Genomic DNA, 12,431 nt, shown 5'->3' on the forward strand with positions numbered 1-12,431 from the left:
TGCCTTAGTGTTAAAATGAGATTAAAGATTATGGGCTCTGATTCTGAAACAATGACTGTTTGCAGGCATAGAAAACCCACTTTAAATATCTGAAAGTGGATATTGCTAAATTTTTAATCCCAAAAGCTGATGGGTAGTGGTTATATATTGTTTCAGTTATAATAATTACTGACACTTGGCTTTTGTTTGAAAGCTAAAACCTTATGCTGATTATTAAAATCTTTGGTTTTCTCCTTTGTCTTGGTCATTTTATCATCCACTTAAATCTTAGTGGAAGGAAGGAAACTTGAATGAAGATCAGTCAGATTTGCTACTTAAGGGCAAATCTGGTTTCTGAGAGTTGGTCAAAATAATTAGGCAATATGAGATTTCCCGTTTTATTGTCTCTGCTTCATTTTCCCAGCTGGGAGAGCTTATTGCAGTTTGTTTTGTTTACATATAATGTCTATTATTATTGATTCCTTTTTTTATATATGAGCCATAAAATGAGTACTTTTATAGATGGTGTAGAAACAAGCTTAGTTTAATTGTTCTCTTACCAATGTATATCACCAGTCATCTAGATCCACTTCCTCAGTTTAAGCTTGGTATTGACAAAGCATGTTTTCCAGTGGAATCCAGTGAAGCACTCCATGAGGAACACACTGTTGTCAGTACAGTACATCTAGTTGACTCAGGCATTGCACTGTGAAAACATAACTGCACCACTACTTGTTATTGTCAAATGTAGAAGGGTGCGATGTCTGTGTTTACATAATAGAAACTCAAGCTTTGATGTTATGTGTTGAATTCTTCCTTCAAATTTTTCCAAATTTTATCTTGTTTAGAGTGGTATTAACTTCTGTTTTAATGTTCTACCAGGAGATGTATTTGCAGAGTCTTTTTACACCAGGACGATTCACAAATGCAGCTTTATGTAAAGCTTTACAGGTCAGTAAGAAAATATTTACTGTTAATTTAAGACTATTTCTTATTTTGTTAGTATATTATGTAATTAATAATTACTATTTTGGTTTGTGTATATTAAATGCTGAACATATTTCTGCATCTATATAAACATGTGTTTATAAATGCTACTGTAATTGTTTTTAAGCATTCTTTCCATTAAATTAGACTCCTAGTGAGGATTCAGGGGTAGCGGTTGCTTTCCCAATAACTAGTGAAACATGCCAGAGGCAAAAAGAGAAACTGGTGCCTATACTATTTTAAAAAGATACCATACCATACTGAATATAATCTCTATACTTGAAAGAAATTTAAAGTGTTTTTTGGTTAATTTTGATTGTAGTCTATTTTTGCCATTTTGTTAGTACAATGAATGTCTGAGTTGGTCAGATTCAAGAAAAAAAATTTTAACTTTAAAGTCACATAGTCTAAGAAGTGCCTAGTGCTTTATGAAAGTATTCTTTAAAGTTACATAGCCTTCCATAAATTGTCACTTAAACTCCTGGATTTAAAACACAATTATGTTAATAGAATCAAAAGTACCTTACAGGCCGGGCGCTGTGGCTCACGCCTGTAATCCTAGCTCTTGGGAGGCCGAGGCGGGCGGATTGCTCAAGGTCAGGAGTTCAAAACCAGCCTGAGCAAGAGCGAGACCCCGTCTCTACTATAAACAGAAAGAAATTAATTGGCCAACTGATATATATATAAAAAAAAAATTAGCCGGGCATGGTGGCACATGCCTGTAGTCCCAGCTACTCGGGAGGCTGAGGCAGAAGGATCGCTTGAGCCCAGGAGTTTGAGGTTGCTGTGAGCTAGGCTGACGCCACGGCACTCACTCTAGCCTGGACAACAAAAGTGAGACTCTGTCTCAAAAAAAAAAAAAAAAAAGTACCTTACAGTCTCTTAGTCTAACCTCCAACACAAAGCAGAAATACCTTCTGAAACTTCTCTGATAGATGTTTATTTATCTTTTAATTGTCTTTACCTCCAGTGACAAGTTTCTCATTAGCTCTTGTGTGTTATTGTTCCCAAACTGTGCCATTTTAAAGTTCTTAGGTATTTGCTTGAATTTTAACCTCCATCCTTTTGGTAGCTCCTTTCTTTTGGAACTTCATAGAACATATCTCTTTTCTATAAAGCAAGTATTCAGGTATTTAAAGAGTCTTTCCATGTTGTCTTTCTCCAGACTAAACACACTCAGTTTCTTAACTTTCTCTCAGATAATGTGGTTTCCAGATCCGTAACTTTTCTTCTAGGTATATTCTTGAATATCTGGCCATTGTGTGCTTTCAGTTTTTCTCTCTGATAAAACTTTAGGATGACATGGTCACCTTCTCTAACTGTGTTTTTTCTTTCATCTCATCAGCAGTTCTTCCTTGTTAACAGTAATTAAGTGTATGATAATATTTCTCATGCTGTCTCTTACACACTAAGATATTGAATAATCATTAAGGTAATTATCGAATGCATTTCTTTAGGAGAATCATTCCCAGTAGAGTGGCCTACCCCCATCGATATTTTAGCTTATCTTTGTGCCAGTCTCAGTATATGTATGTTTGGCATCATCTACATCTTCTTTCCAGCTGGGCAACAGTACTTAATTTTGCTTTTTATAATGATTTAAATGTATTCTATTATAATTCTTTCAGATTTATGGATTTCTGTAGTTTATTCTAGTCTATAGAAACTATTTCAGAATTGCTGTGATTTCTCCTTCAGAAATTATTTGCACAATGTTAGGGGTAAATGTGTATTTCAGGTATGCTCAGTCTCTATCGTATAGTTGTATATTGCTTCATTGCTGCCTAACCCAGAGTATTTTTCATTTAGTTTTAGGTATTATATAGTACTCTAAAATTTTTTGTTGTTTTTTGGAGACGATTTCTCTCTGTCACTCTGGCTAAAGTGCAGTGGCATCATCATAGCTCACTACAACCTCAAACTGCTAGGCTCAAGCAATCCTCCTACCTATAGGCACATGCCATCACATCCAGGAAATTTTTCTATATTTTGTAGAGACAGGGTTTTGCTCTTGCTTAGGATGGTCTCGAACTGCTGACCTCAAGCAATCCTCCTGCCTCAGCCTTCCAAAATACTAGGATTACAGGTGTGAGCCACCACTCCTGGCCTAAAATGTCTGTTTTAATTTTAGATTTTCTGCCGAGGAACTGAGAGGAATTTGGATCTTTCCTGGAGTGAACTAAAGAAAGAAGTTACTTTAGCTGTTGAAAGTGAGGTGAGGTTTGGATAAAGAAAGAATAATTTCTTTATTCTTGATATGGGGCAGATTGGTACTGAGGAATTGCTAGAAATGTTCACTTGACCTTGTTAGTCGGAAATATAAATGTTTAAACCTTTTAATCAGAGAATTAGATACACATTTGTGTAGTCTATGGCACTTAAAAGGATTAGCCTGGAATTAGACTTTGTATAAAAAATAAAATTAAAAGATACAAATAAAATGAAAACAATAAGAAAAAAATACATAAGGAATATTCATTTGTCTGTAGCTTAGTAAAATGACATTGAACAATTATGTTCTTTGTGAAGAAAGATCCTGAATGGTGTCAAGAGTTTACCTTCTTTCTTGTTTGCCAGCTTCAAGGAAGTGTAACGGAGTATGAATTCTCCCAGGAGGAGTTTCGAAATTTACAACAGGAATTCTGGTGCAAGTTCTATGCCTGTTGTCTTCAATATCAAGAAGCCCTCTCTCATCCTCTTGCCCTACACTTGAATCCACACACAAACATGGTCTGTCTGCTGAAAAAAGTAAGGAAGCTGGAGCATTGAGAAGAACTTTTCTAGATAGTTCACTGGGTCTTGCAGAATGTTAGTCTGGTGAATGTTGTATTTAACTGTTAGGACTTTGTATTTATATTTTTTCCCTGAAATTCTAATTCAGTTGTATTTAGATAGGTTTTTCCGTTATTATCTATAATTTTTTGCATTTCATCTTATTTACTTTTTGCATCGAGGTAATTTCCAACTTGAAGTAAAAGTTACAAGAACAATACAAAGAATTTATATATATCCTTCACCCATATTCATATAGTTTATATTTGGATTTTGCCAATTATGCCTGTAATTATTCTTCCTGACCCAGGATCCAATCCAGTCTTTCTTTTTTAAACAATTTATTGTATTTATTTTATTTTTTTGAGACAGAGTCTCACTGTATTGCCTAGGCTAGAGTGCCGTGGTGTCAACCTAGCTCAAAGCAACCTTGAACTCCTGGGCTCAAGCGATCCTCCTGCCTTAGCCTCCCAGGTAGATGGGACTACAGGCACGCACCACCGTGCCTGGCCAATTTTTTCTATTTTTAGTTGTTTAGCTAATTTCTTTCTATTTATAGTAGAAATGGGTTCTCGCTCTTGCTCAGGCTGGTCTCAAACTCATGAGCTCAAGAGATCCTCCCACCTCAGCCTCCCAGAGTGCTAGGAATTAGTTTAATATCTTATACTTCCTCTATCCAAGGACAATATATTAAATGAATTTTTGGAGCAGAGAGATGGAATAGGAGCTTATTCTGTCAGCTCCATACATCAGCCTGGTATTGTAGTACCTCCAGGAACAATGTATCCCACCCACAAATAGGTAAAAGAAAATTTATAAAAATAAAAATTCAGTGAAAAAAATGTAACTAGAAGATTTGTATTTCCAGGGATACCTGTCTTTCCTTGTACCCTCCTCCTTGGTGGATCATTTATATCTCCTGCCTGATGAGAACCTTTTGACAGAGGATGAGACAACCATATCTGATGGTAATAGTAATGGTTACATCCATATTTAATCCCTTTGCTACATGAATCCTATGCTTTGTCTCATATGGATGCAAAAAACATTGATTGCCACAGTGACCTGTACTGGTCACTTTACCATCCTGTGGATATTTTAAGGAAAACAAAGGAGACTTAGACATCTCTGAAACTTCAGATAGATCCCTTGGTATTTAATTATTAATATTTTATTTTAATATAATATCAATCAGTAGATCTTCATTGTCTTGAAACATGAATATTTTCTTTCTCTTACTCATAGATGTGGATGTTGCTCGGGATGTCATATGTCTTATAAAATGCCTCCGGTTGATTGGCGAGTCAGTAACTATGGATATGTCAGTTATGATGGAAATGAGTTGTTACAACCTACAGTCTCCAGAAAAGGCTGCAGAACAGATTCTGGAAGATTTGATCACTATTGATGTGTAAGGAGAATTTAGGGTAAAGTGCATTTTCTAATGGAAATTCAGCAATTTCTAGTGCCAAAATTGGGTTTTTAATGTACTTTCAAGAATGTACATGGTGGCTTAAAGTGATTTGCCATGATTCTATTAAATAAATGGGTGTTTCAGCTTTAAAACAAAATCTCACACACAAATTCAGGTCTGGAAACAGACTTATATGATATAGCTATCAACTCTTAACTTATCTACACATTATAAAAAGTATTTTTCTCATATTCATTTTGTCTTTCATTTCTGAAAAATTGAGGAAAAATTTGCCATTTGGAGTGAAAGTATCTTGTATGCCAGAGTGATTATCTCCACTCCATTATTACATGGCTGGTTTTCCTGTTTCATAAAACATTTAGCTTACAGGACATATAGAGCCTGTCTTATGTATTCTCAGTACTAATAGGAGTTTTCTAATTGTCCTTGTAGAGAAAATGTGATGGAAGATATTTGTAGTAAACTGCAAGAGATTAGGAACCCAATCCATGCCATTGGACTGCTTATACGGGAAATGGATTATGAAACAGAAGTGGAAATGGAAAAGGGATTCAATCCAGGTAAATGACGGAACAACAAATGTGCTGCTTTGATTAAGAGAAAACAATGATACATTTAACTCCGTTTTTCTTCTTATTACAGCTCAGCCTTTGAATGTTCGAATGAATCTTTCCCAGCTGTATGGTAGTAGCACTGCAGGGTATGTCGTGTGCAGAAGTGTATGTAAAATTGCCAGCACTCGCTTCCTGATCTGCCGAGACCTTTTGATCTTACAGCAGCTTTTAATGAGACTAGGAGACGCAGTAAGTACTACTTAAGGGAAAATTTATAAAATCTAAAACCCGATGAAGACCTACAAGTACATAGCAGCAAAATGTCAGCTCTAACAGCACAGAGACTTTGTTCACTGCTTTATCCCCCATGTTTGGCCTTATTAGGTGCTCTATAAATATTTGTTGAACTAATAATGAATAAGCATCATAATCCTTATAAGATTACACGTTAAGAACATACATATATATATATGAAGCAGATTGCTTTACTCTTTTTTTTTTTGTTTTTTGGGTTTTTTTTTGAGATGGAGTCTTGCTCCATCACTCCAGGTAGAGTGCAGTGTTGTCATCATGGCTCACTGCAACCTCATACTCCTGGTCTCAAGCAATCTTCCTTCCTCAGCCTCCTGAGTAGCTGGGACTACAGGTGCACACCACCATCCATGCCTGGCTAATTTTTTCTATTTCTAGTAGAGACAGGGTCTCACTCTTCAGCTGGTCTCCAACTCCTGAGATCAAGCAATCCTCCCATCTCAGCTGCCCAAAGTGCTAGGATTACAGGCATGAGCCACTGTGTCCTGTCAGATTGCTTTGCTCTTAATCTTTGTGTATGTAGAGCAGTGGAAATTTTTCCCAGGTTTGCACTCCCCAAATTTAGTATTATTATTACTACTTTGAATGTGATAGCAGAGTATTGTTTAGTGTGTTTAGTGCAAGCCTTACCCTAAACACAATTTTGAGATTGTGAAGTTTGTCTTTGTGGTCCTCCCAACATCATTCTGTGCTTCCTGAACTTCCATCCTATTTTCAGACCACCAAATTATTGTTGTTGTCATGTAGTCCTAATTGCCCACCCTACTGAGTGTTCCTTGCTTAAAAATTACCTTTCTGCCCAGTCTGAAGTCCTAATTTTCTCTTGAGTCAATAATCTCATTCGAGCCCGACAAAGAAGCAGTCTGATTAAACCAATTCATGTTAATGTAAATGTGTAAATAGCCAAAAAGTCCTTTGGGGCTCCCAGAAGTATTTGTACTTTTTAAATCAGAATTTATTAGCTCAAATATATTGATAATGGTAGAATTTCCAGCAAAAATAAGAAAAAACATTTAGGAAGATGATTTAAGACCATCAAAGAGAAACAGGAACTACAGAGAGTCTGTCACTTAGGTTAGTTAGTCCTTACTGAGCTTTTTTGCTCCATGTAGATCTTCCATTTCTTCTGACTTTTTTATTTTTTAAAATAACAACCTTTGTTTTTCTAAACACAGAAGTAATAGATATTCATTATAGAACCTTATAAGATATAAGTATGAAAAAAGAAAGTAAAAATTCATCTATTAATCTTATACCCCATGATAACTGCTATTTAAATTTTGGTATATATCCTTTTTTCCTATGCAAATAGTGGGTTGCTTGGTTTTGTTTATAAAATTAAAATATGCTACATAGTATTTTTTGTCATCTAGTGCTCACTATTCCTCTACTTTATAAATCTCATCAGCTTTTCCCATGTTATATGAAGTATTCTACAGCATAATTTTTAGTAGTTACCTAATATAGTTTTGATTTATTCAACCAATTCCTTTTGTGGCTATCCAGGTTGTTGCCAGTTTTTCCCTTAGTAGCTATAACGTTCTGTACATCTTTGATTATATCTCTAAGATAAATTCTAAGCACTGGAATTGATTGGTCACAGGATATGTACATTTTTGAGGCTTTGGCTAGTATTGCCAGATTTGCCTCTGAATAAATCATCATGCCTATTTTTACCCAACACACATAGCATAAGAGAGGATTCAGATTTCTCTGCTCTTCTTCAATTCTGGAGCCACAGATTTAATGAAAGTTAAGCTTTTTGGTTGTTGCTTGCTTTTTCAGCATCAGCTCCAATGAGTTGGTGAGCTGTTATTGTTGATTATTTTTGGACTGTTAATTTTTAGGAAGCTATTTTGCCACTTGCTACCCCTAATTGTAACAGGTGTGTTGCTTTTACAATATCATCCCCTTTGTTATTTTATCTTATCTCCACCTGAACTGTAAAGGTTACCATTACTGATGGCTATTGTTTATTGTCTCTTGTACTCACGCATCATGTACAGGTGATTTTGGGAGCTGGCCAGCTCTTTCAAGCTCAGCAAGACTTACTGCATCGAACAGCTCCCCTACTCTTATCTTACTACCTCATTAAGTGGGGAAGTCAATGCTTGGCAACTGATGTTCCACTTGACACACTGTGAGTTTCATTGTCCTAATTATTTTTAAAAACTGTAAATTTAATTATTTTTTCTGTTGTCTTAAAGGAAAAAAATTTTTCTTTAATCATGCTGTGAAATTATGTGCTTTTAAGATTCAAAGAGCTTTCAGATACTCCATTTTCTAAAGATTGAAGGCAACTTACAAGAATGAAAATTAAAATACATTTATTTTATATGTACTTATATGTCTGTGTGTACTGTATGGATAAATCATGTTGAAGACAAAGTATTAAGATGAAGCCAGAATAAAAGTTAGACCGTACACAAAAACATTGTGCTCTAGTTATTAAAGGTAGGCTGAGCTTCTTTATAACCAAAGGAAGAAAGAAAATCCAAGAATTACAAGTTTCATGTTTTCTTTCCTTTTTTTTTTTTACCCTAAGTCTGCTTTCTAGGAAAGATTTACATTTTCAGTAAGATAAACTATTCTGTTTGCTCTGGCTTCTCACTGGAGGATCACTGAGTGATTTGATGGGCAACAATCTAAATCATGACATTTTCCAATTTTTTTTACACTTTCAGTGGAACCTTTTATGTGTAATTTATTAAATAAATTGAAAGTGTTCCTAGTAAGATAACTTGTACAAGTAATGTTTGGAATAGGAGAATTTATTAAACTGTCTTTTTCCCTTTTCTCACAGGGAGTCTAATCTCCAACACTTATCAGTATTGGAACTAACAGACTCTGGTGCTTTAATGGCAAATAAGTTTGGTAAGGAGTGGATTGTGTATGCATTTGATTTTAAATTGTATATTCATTAAAATGGTCTTTTACCACCTTTGCTATGAAAAGGTTGGCCAGGTTCTTTGCTTTCATTTTAAGAGGGCCTGAGCAAGTTGTGGCCTGAGACTTCTGGTTGTGCGGCAGGAGGTCTGTGAAACTGTAGTCCCAGATCAGGCATAAATTAAGGGTGTGGTACATACATATATACTGCTGCTTTTCCATTGTGTTCTGATGCTCTAGTGATTAATTCAACAAAATGACTTTAAAACTTATGAAGTTAGGCCGGGTGAGGTGGCTCATGCCTGTAGTCCTAGCACTCTGGAGGCCGAGGCAGGCAGATTGCTCAAGGTCAGGAGTTTGAAACCAGCCTGAGCAAGAGCGAGACCTTGTTTCTACTATAAATAGAAAGAAATTAATTGGCCAAATAATATATATAGGAAAAATTAGCTGGGCGTGGTGCATGCCTGTAGTCTCAGCTACTCGGGAGGCTGAGGCAGCAGGATTGCCTGAGCCCAGGAGTCTGAGGTTGCTGTGAGCTAGGCTGACACCATGGCACTCACTCTAGTCTGGGCAACAAAGCAAGATTCTGTCTCAAAAAAAAAAAAAAAAACTTATGAAATTCATGGTAGCTTTTGTAATCTTGTCTTAAGCCAACAAATATTTAAAACTTGAAAAGCTTGAAAACTATTATTCTAGAAAATTTATTTTGTATTTTTTTTAGTATAAAACTTGTTATCTTGGGACTAAATGTACTGTAAAGAGATCCTAGGAAAGGCACTTAGATGTAGTGAGATCAGTGAAAAGAAATGACTATAATTTTGAATTAAGTGGCTTTTTTATTGCATTTGTATAGTATTTCGCAGTTTACAAACAGTGTTTATTCATATTGCCACTGATTATATTCATTATCTGTTTTGAAATGATATATTCTTTCTTATAAACATAAAATTGGTAGACTCTCTGAATTGAAAATTGATATTACCATCAGTAGTTTGTGATTATCATAACTTTTTCTCTTTAAGTATCTAGCCCACAGACAATCGTGGAGTTATTCTTCCAAGAAGTTGCAAGAAAACACATTATATCTCATCTCTTCTCTCAACCAAAGGCACCTCTGAGCCAAACTGGATTGAATTGGCCTGAAATGATTACTGCACTTACCAATTATTTATTACAACTTTTGTATCCTTTTATTTAAAAGCCAGTTGAAAGGCCTCCTATCCAAACAGTATAACACTCTGATTCTGCCTGTGTAATGAAGAATTTTAATGAGGTTAAATGCTTACCTACCTAATAACATTTTAGATATTTTCAGATTTGATCCCAATTTTTTTTGTTGTTTGTTTTTTACTCAGAAATTGAGCAAAATTTTGTTGGTACACACACATTTAATACCTGGGTCCCTTTAAAACATTCATTCAGCACTGATTTATTGAACAGCTCTATATGCCAGGCATTATCTTACATGTTGGATGTCCACTTGCACCAACAGTATGTATCTGCAGTATATTGGAAATTATCACCCAGGGATGAAATACATGCTTTATTCCATAGTTAACTAAGTTCTAAGCTGGGTGACAAGACCCTTTATATTTATATATATATATATATATATATATATATATATATATATCTTTTCACTGTATTTGGTATATATAAAGGTATATATATTTGTCTAATATTAAGGTTACATAGTGATGTGGAAAGAACGCTCTTTACCTTTTTTGAAAAAAAAGGTAAGCTGTTTCATGGACTCTTCTGTGTCCCAATATGTACATTTAAGTTTTGCCCAGAAAAGTAAGAAATCTCCTTAACCAATGACTAGATGGCCTAGCAATCCTGGTTGTCTCTTTCTAGAATGTTTGATGGGGAATTGTCAGTATGTACAATTGCAGGTGAGTTCTTTTGAACATTTCAAGTTTAATCATTCTTGTAGAGAATGAGACTGCTGGAATTTTGATCTGATCTGATAATCAGTAATTTTAACTTGATTATGCCGAGACATCCCCAAAAAGATTTTCTTATCTATAGCCATACAACCCTGAACATACCTGATCTCAGAAATTAAGTAGGGTTGGACCCAATTAGTAACTTGAATGGAATACCGCCTGGAATATCGGTTGCTATAGGCTTTTTAAAAGAGTAATAAAATTTAAAGAAGAGAGATTTTTCTCTACTTTTCTTTTTAAAAAAAATGTTTAAAATTAAATTTTTTTTCCCTAAAAGCCATCTCAGTGTCAGATCTACCTCTTTTTTTTTTTTTTTTTGAGACAAAGTCTCACTCTGTTGCTCTGGCTAGAGTGCCGTGGCATCTGCCTAGCTCACAGCAACCTCAAACTCCTGGGCTCAAGCAATCCTGCCTCAGCCTCCTGAGTAGCTGAGACTACAGGCATGTGCCACCATGCCCGGCTAATTTTTTATGTATATACTTTTAGTTGTCGAGCTAACTTTTTTCTATTCTATTTTTTTTAGTAGAGACGGGGTCTAGCTCTTCCTCAGACTGGTCTCGAACTCCTGAGCTCAAATGATCTGCCCACCTCGGCCTCCCAGAATGCTAGGATTATAGGTGTGAGCCACCATGCCCAGCTAGATCTACCTCTCTCTTTTTTTGTTGTTGTTGAGACAGAGTCTCACTCTGTTGCCTGGGCTAGAGTGCTGTGGCGTCAGCCTAGCTCACAGCAACCTCAAACTCCTGAACTCAAGCAATCCTTCTGCCTCAGCCTCCCGAGTAACTGGGACTACAGGCATGTGCCACCATTACTGGCTAATTTTTTTTTATATATTGTTAGCTGTCCAAGTGATTTCTATTTTTAGTAGAGACGAGGTCTCGCTCTTGCTCAGCCTGGTCCTGAACTCCTGAGCTCAAATGATCCACCTGCCTCAGCCTCCCAGAGTGCTAGGATTACAGGTATGAGCCACCACACCCGGCCTCAGATCTGCCTCTCTTAACAGTATCATTCCTAACATAACTTTTTCTAGAGTATCTTTTTCTTAAATTCTCTCTGCTAGATTTTTTCCAATAGTAATACAAATATATACCATTATCTTCATATAAATCATTTACTATAATCTAGTCATTGAACCAGTAAATACCAAAAATTGGAAAATTACTGAGGTGTAAAGTGTGTGTCTGTGTATATATACTGAACTCCTATTTGCTTTCTTAAGATGTCTTATCTGATATAAGAATATATTAATAGGATTAGGTTTTAATCTCCAGATGATTTCAGGAAATGAAACTTTTATATTAATCAGACACTATATTCTCTCCCTCTGTGAAGAACAACTTGAAAATGAGTATCTCCTTAAGTAGTGTTTATTTTTCTAATTCATAAGCACCTTTTATGCTTTTAAGGATTATATTCAACTGCTGCATCCCTGGTGTCAAGTCAACGTTGGTTCCTGTCGATTTATGCTGGGACGGTGTTACCTAGTTACAGGAGAGGGACAGAAGGTAAACTGCATTGAGTGATGAATATACTTTGGTGCCTAGAGATCTCTTAGTT

At 35.6% G+C, this 12,431-nt stretch overlaps 1 protein-coding gene and 1 pseudogene across 1 annotated transcript in view; both read left to right on the top strand.

The window, feature by feature from the left end:
* NUP160 (nucleoporin 160) overlaps nucleotides 1-12,431 on the top strand; it is a 56,635-nt gene that overhangs the window by 16,428 nt on the left and 27,776 nt on the right. Inside the window, exons 11-22 of the mRNA XM_012788493.3 lie at nucleotides 862-930; nucleotides 3,098-3,181; nucleotides 3,544-3,714; nucleotides 4,607-4,706; nucleotides 4,984-5,149; nucleotides 5,606-5,733; nucleotides 5,816-5,976; nucleotides 8,046-8,179; nucleotides 8,843-8,913; nucleotides 9,948-10,107; nucleotides 10,751-10,820; nucleotides 12,281-12,379. Of these exons, the coding sequence (XP_012643947.1) occupies nucleotides 862-930; nucleotides 3,098-3,181; nucleotides 3,544-3,714; nucleotides 4,607-4,706; nucleotides 4,984-5,149; nucleotides 5,606-5,733; nucleotides 5,816-5,976; nucleotides 8,046-8,179; nucleotides 8,843-8,913; nucleotides 9,948-10,107; nucleotides 10,751-10,820; nucleotides 12,281-12,379 (1,413 nt within the window). The remainder of the gene's footprint in view (nucleotides 1-861; nucleotides 931-3,097; nucleotides 3,182-3,543; nucleotides 3,715-4,606; nucleotides 4,707-4,983; nucleotides 5,150-5,605; nucleotides 5,734-5,815; nucleotides 5,977-8,045; nucleotides 8,180-8,842; nucleotides 8,914-9,947; nucleotides 10,108-10,750; nucleotides 10,821-12,280; nucleotides 12,380-12,431) is intronic.
* LOC142870690 (uncharacterized) lies at nucleotides 4,364-4,529 on the top strand (annotated as a pseudogene).

This window comes from Microcebus murinus, chromosome 4 (genome assembly GCF_040939455.1).
Source record: "Microcebus murinus isolate Inina chromosome 4, M.murinus_Inina_mat1.0, whole genome shotgun sequence".
NCBI lineage: Eukaryota > Metazoa > Chordata > Mammalia > Primates > Cheirogaleidae > Microcebus > Microcebus murinus.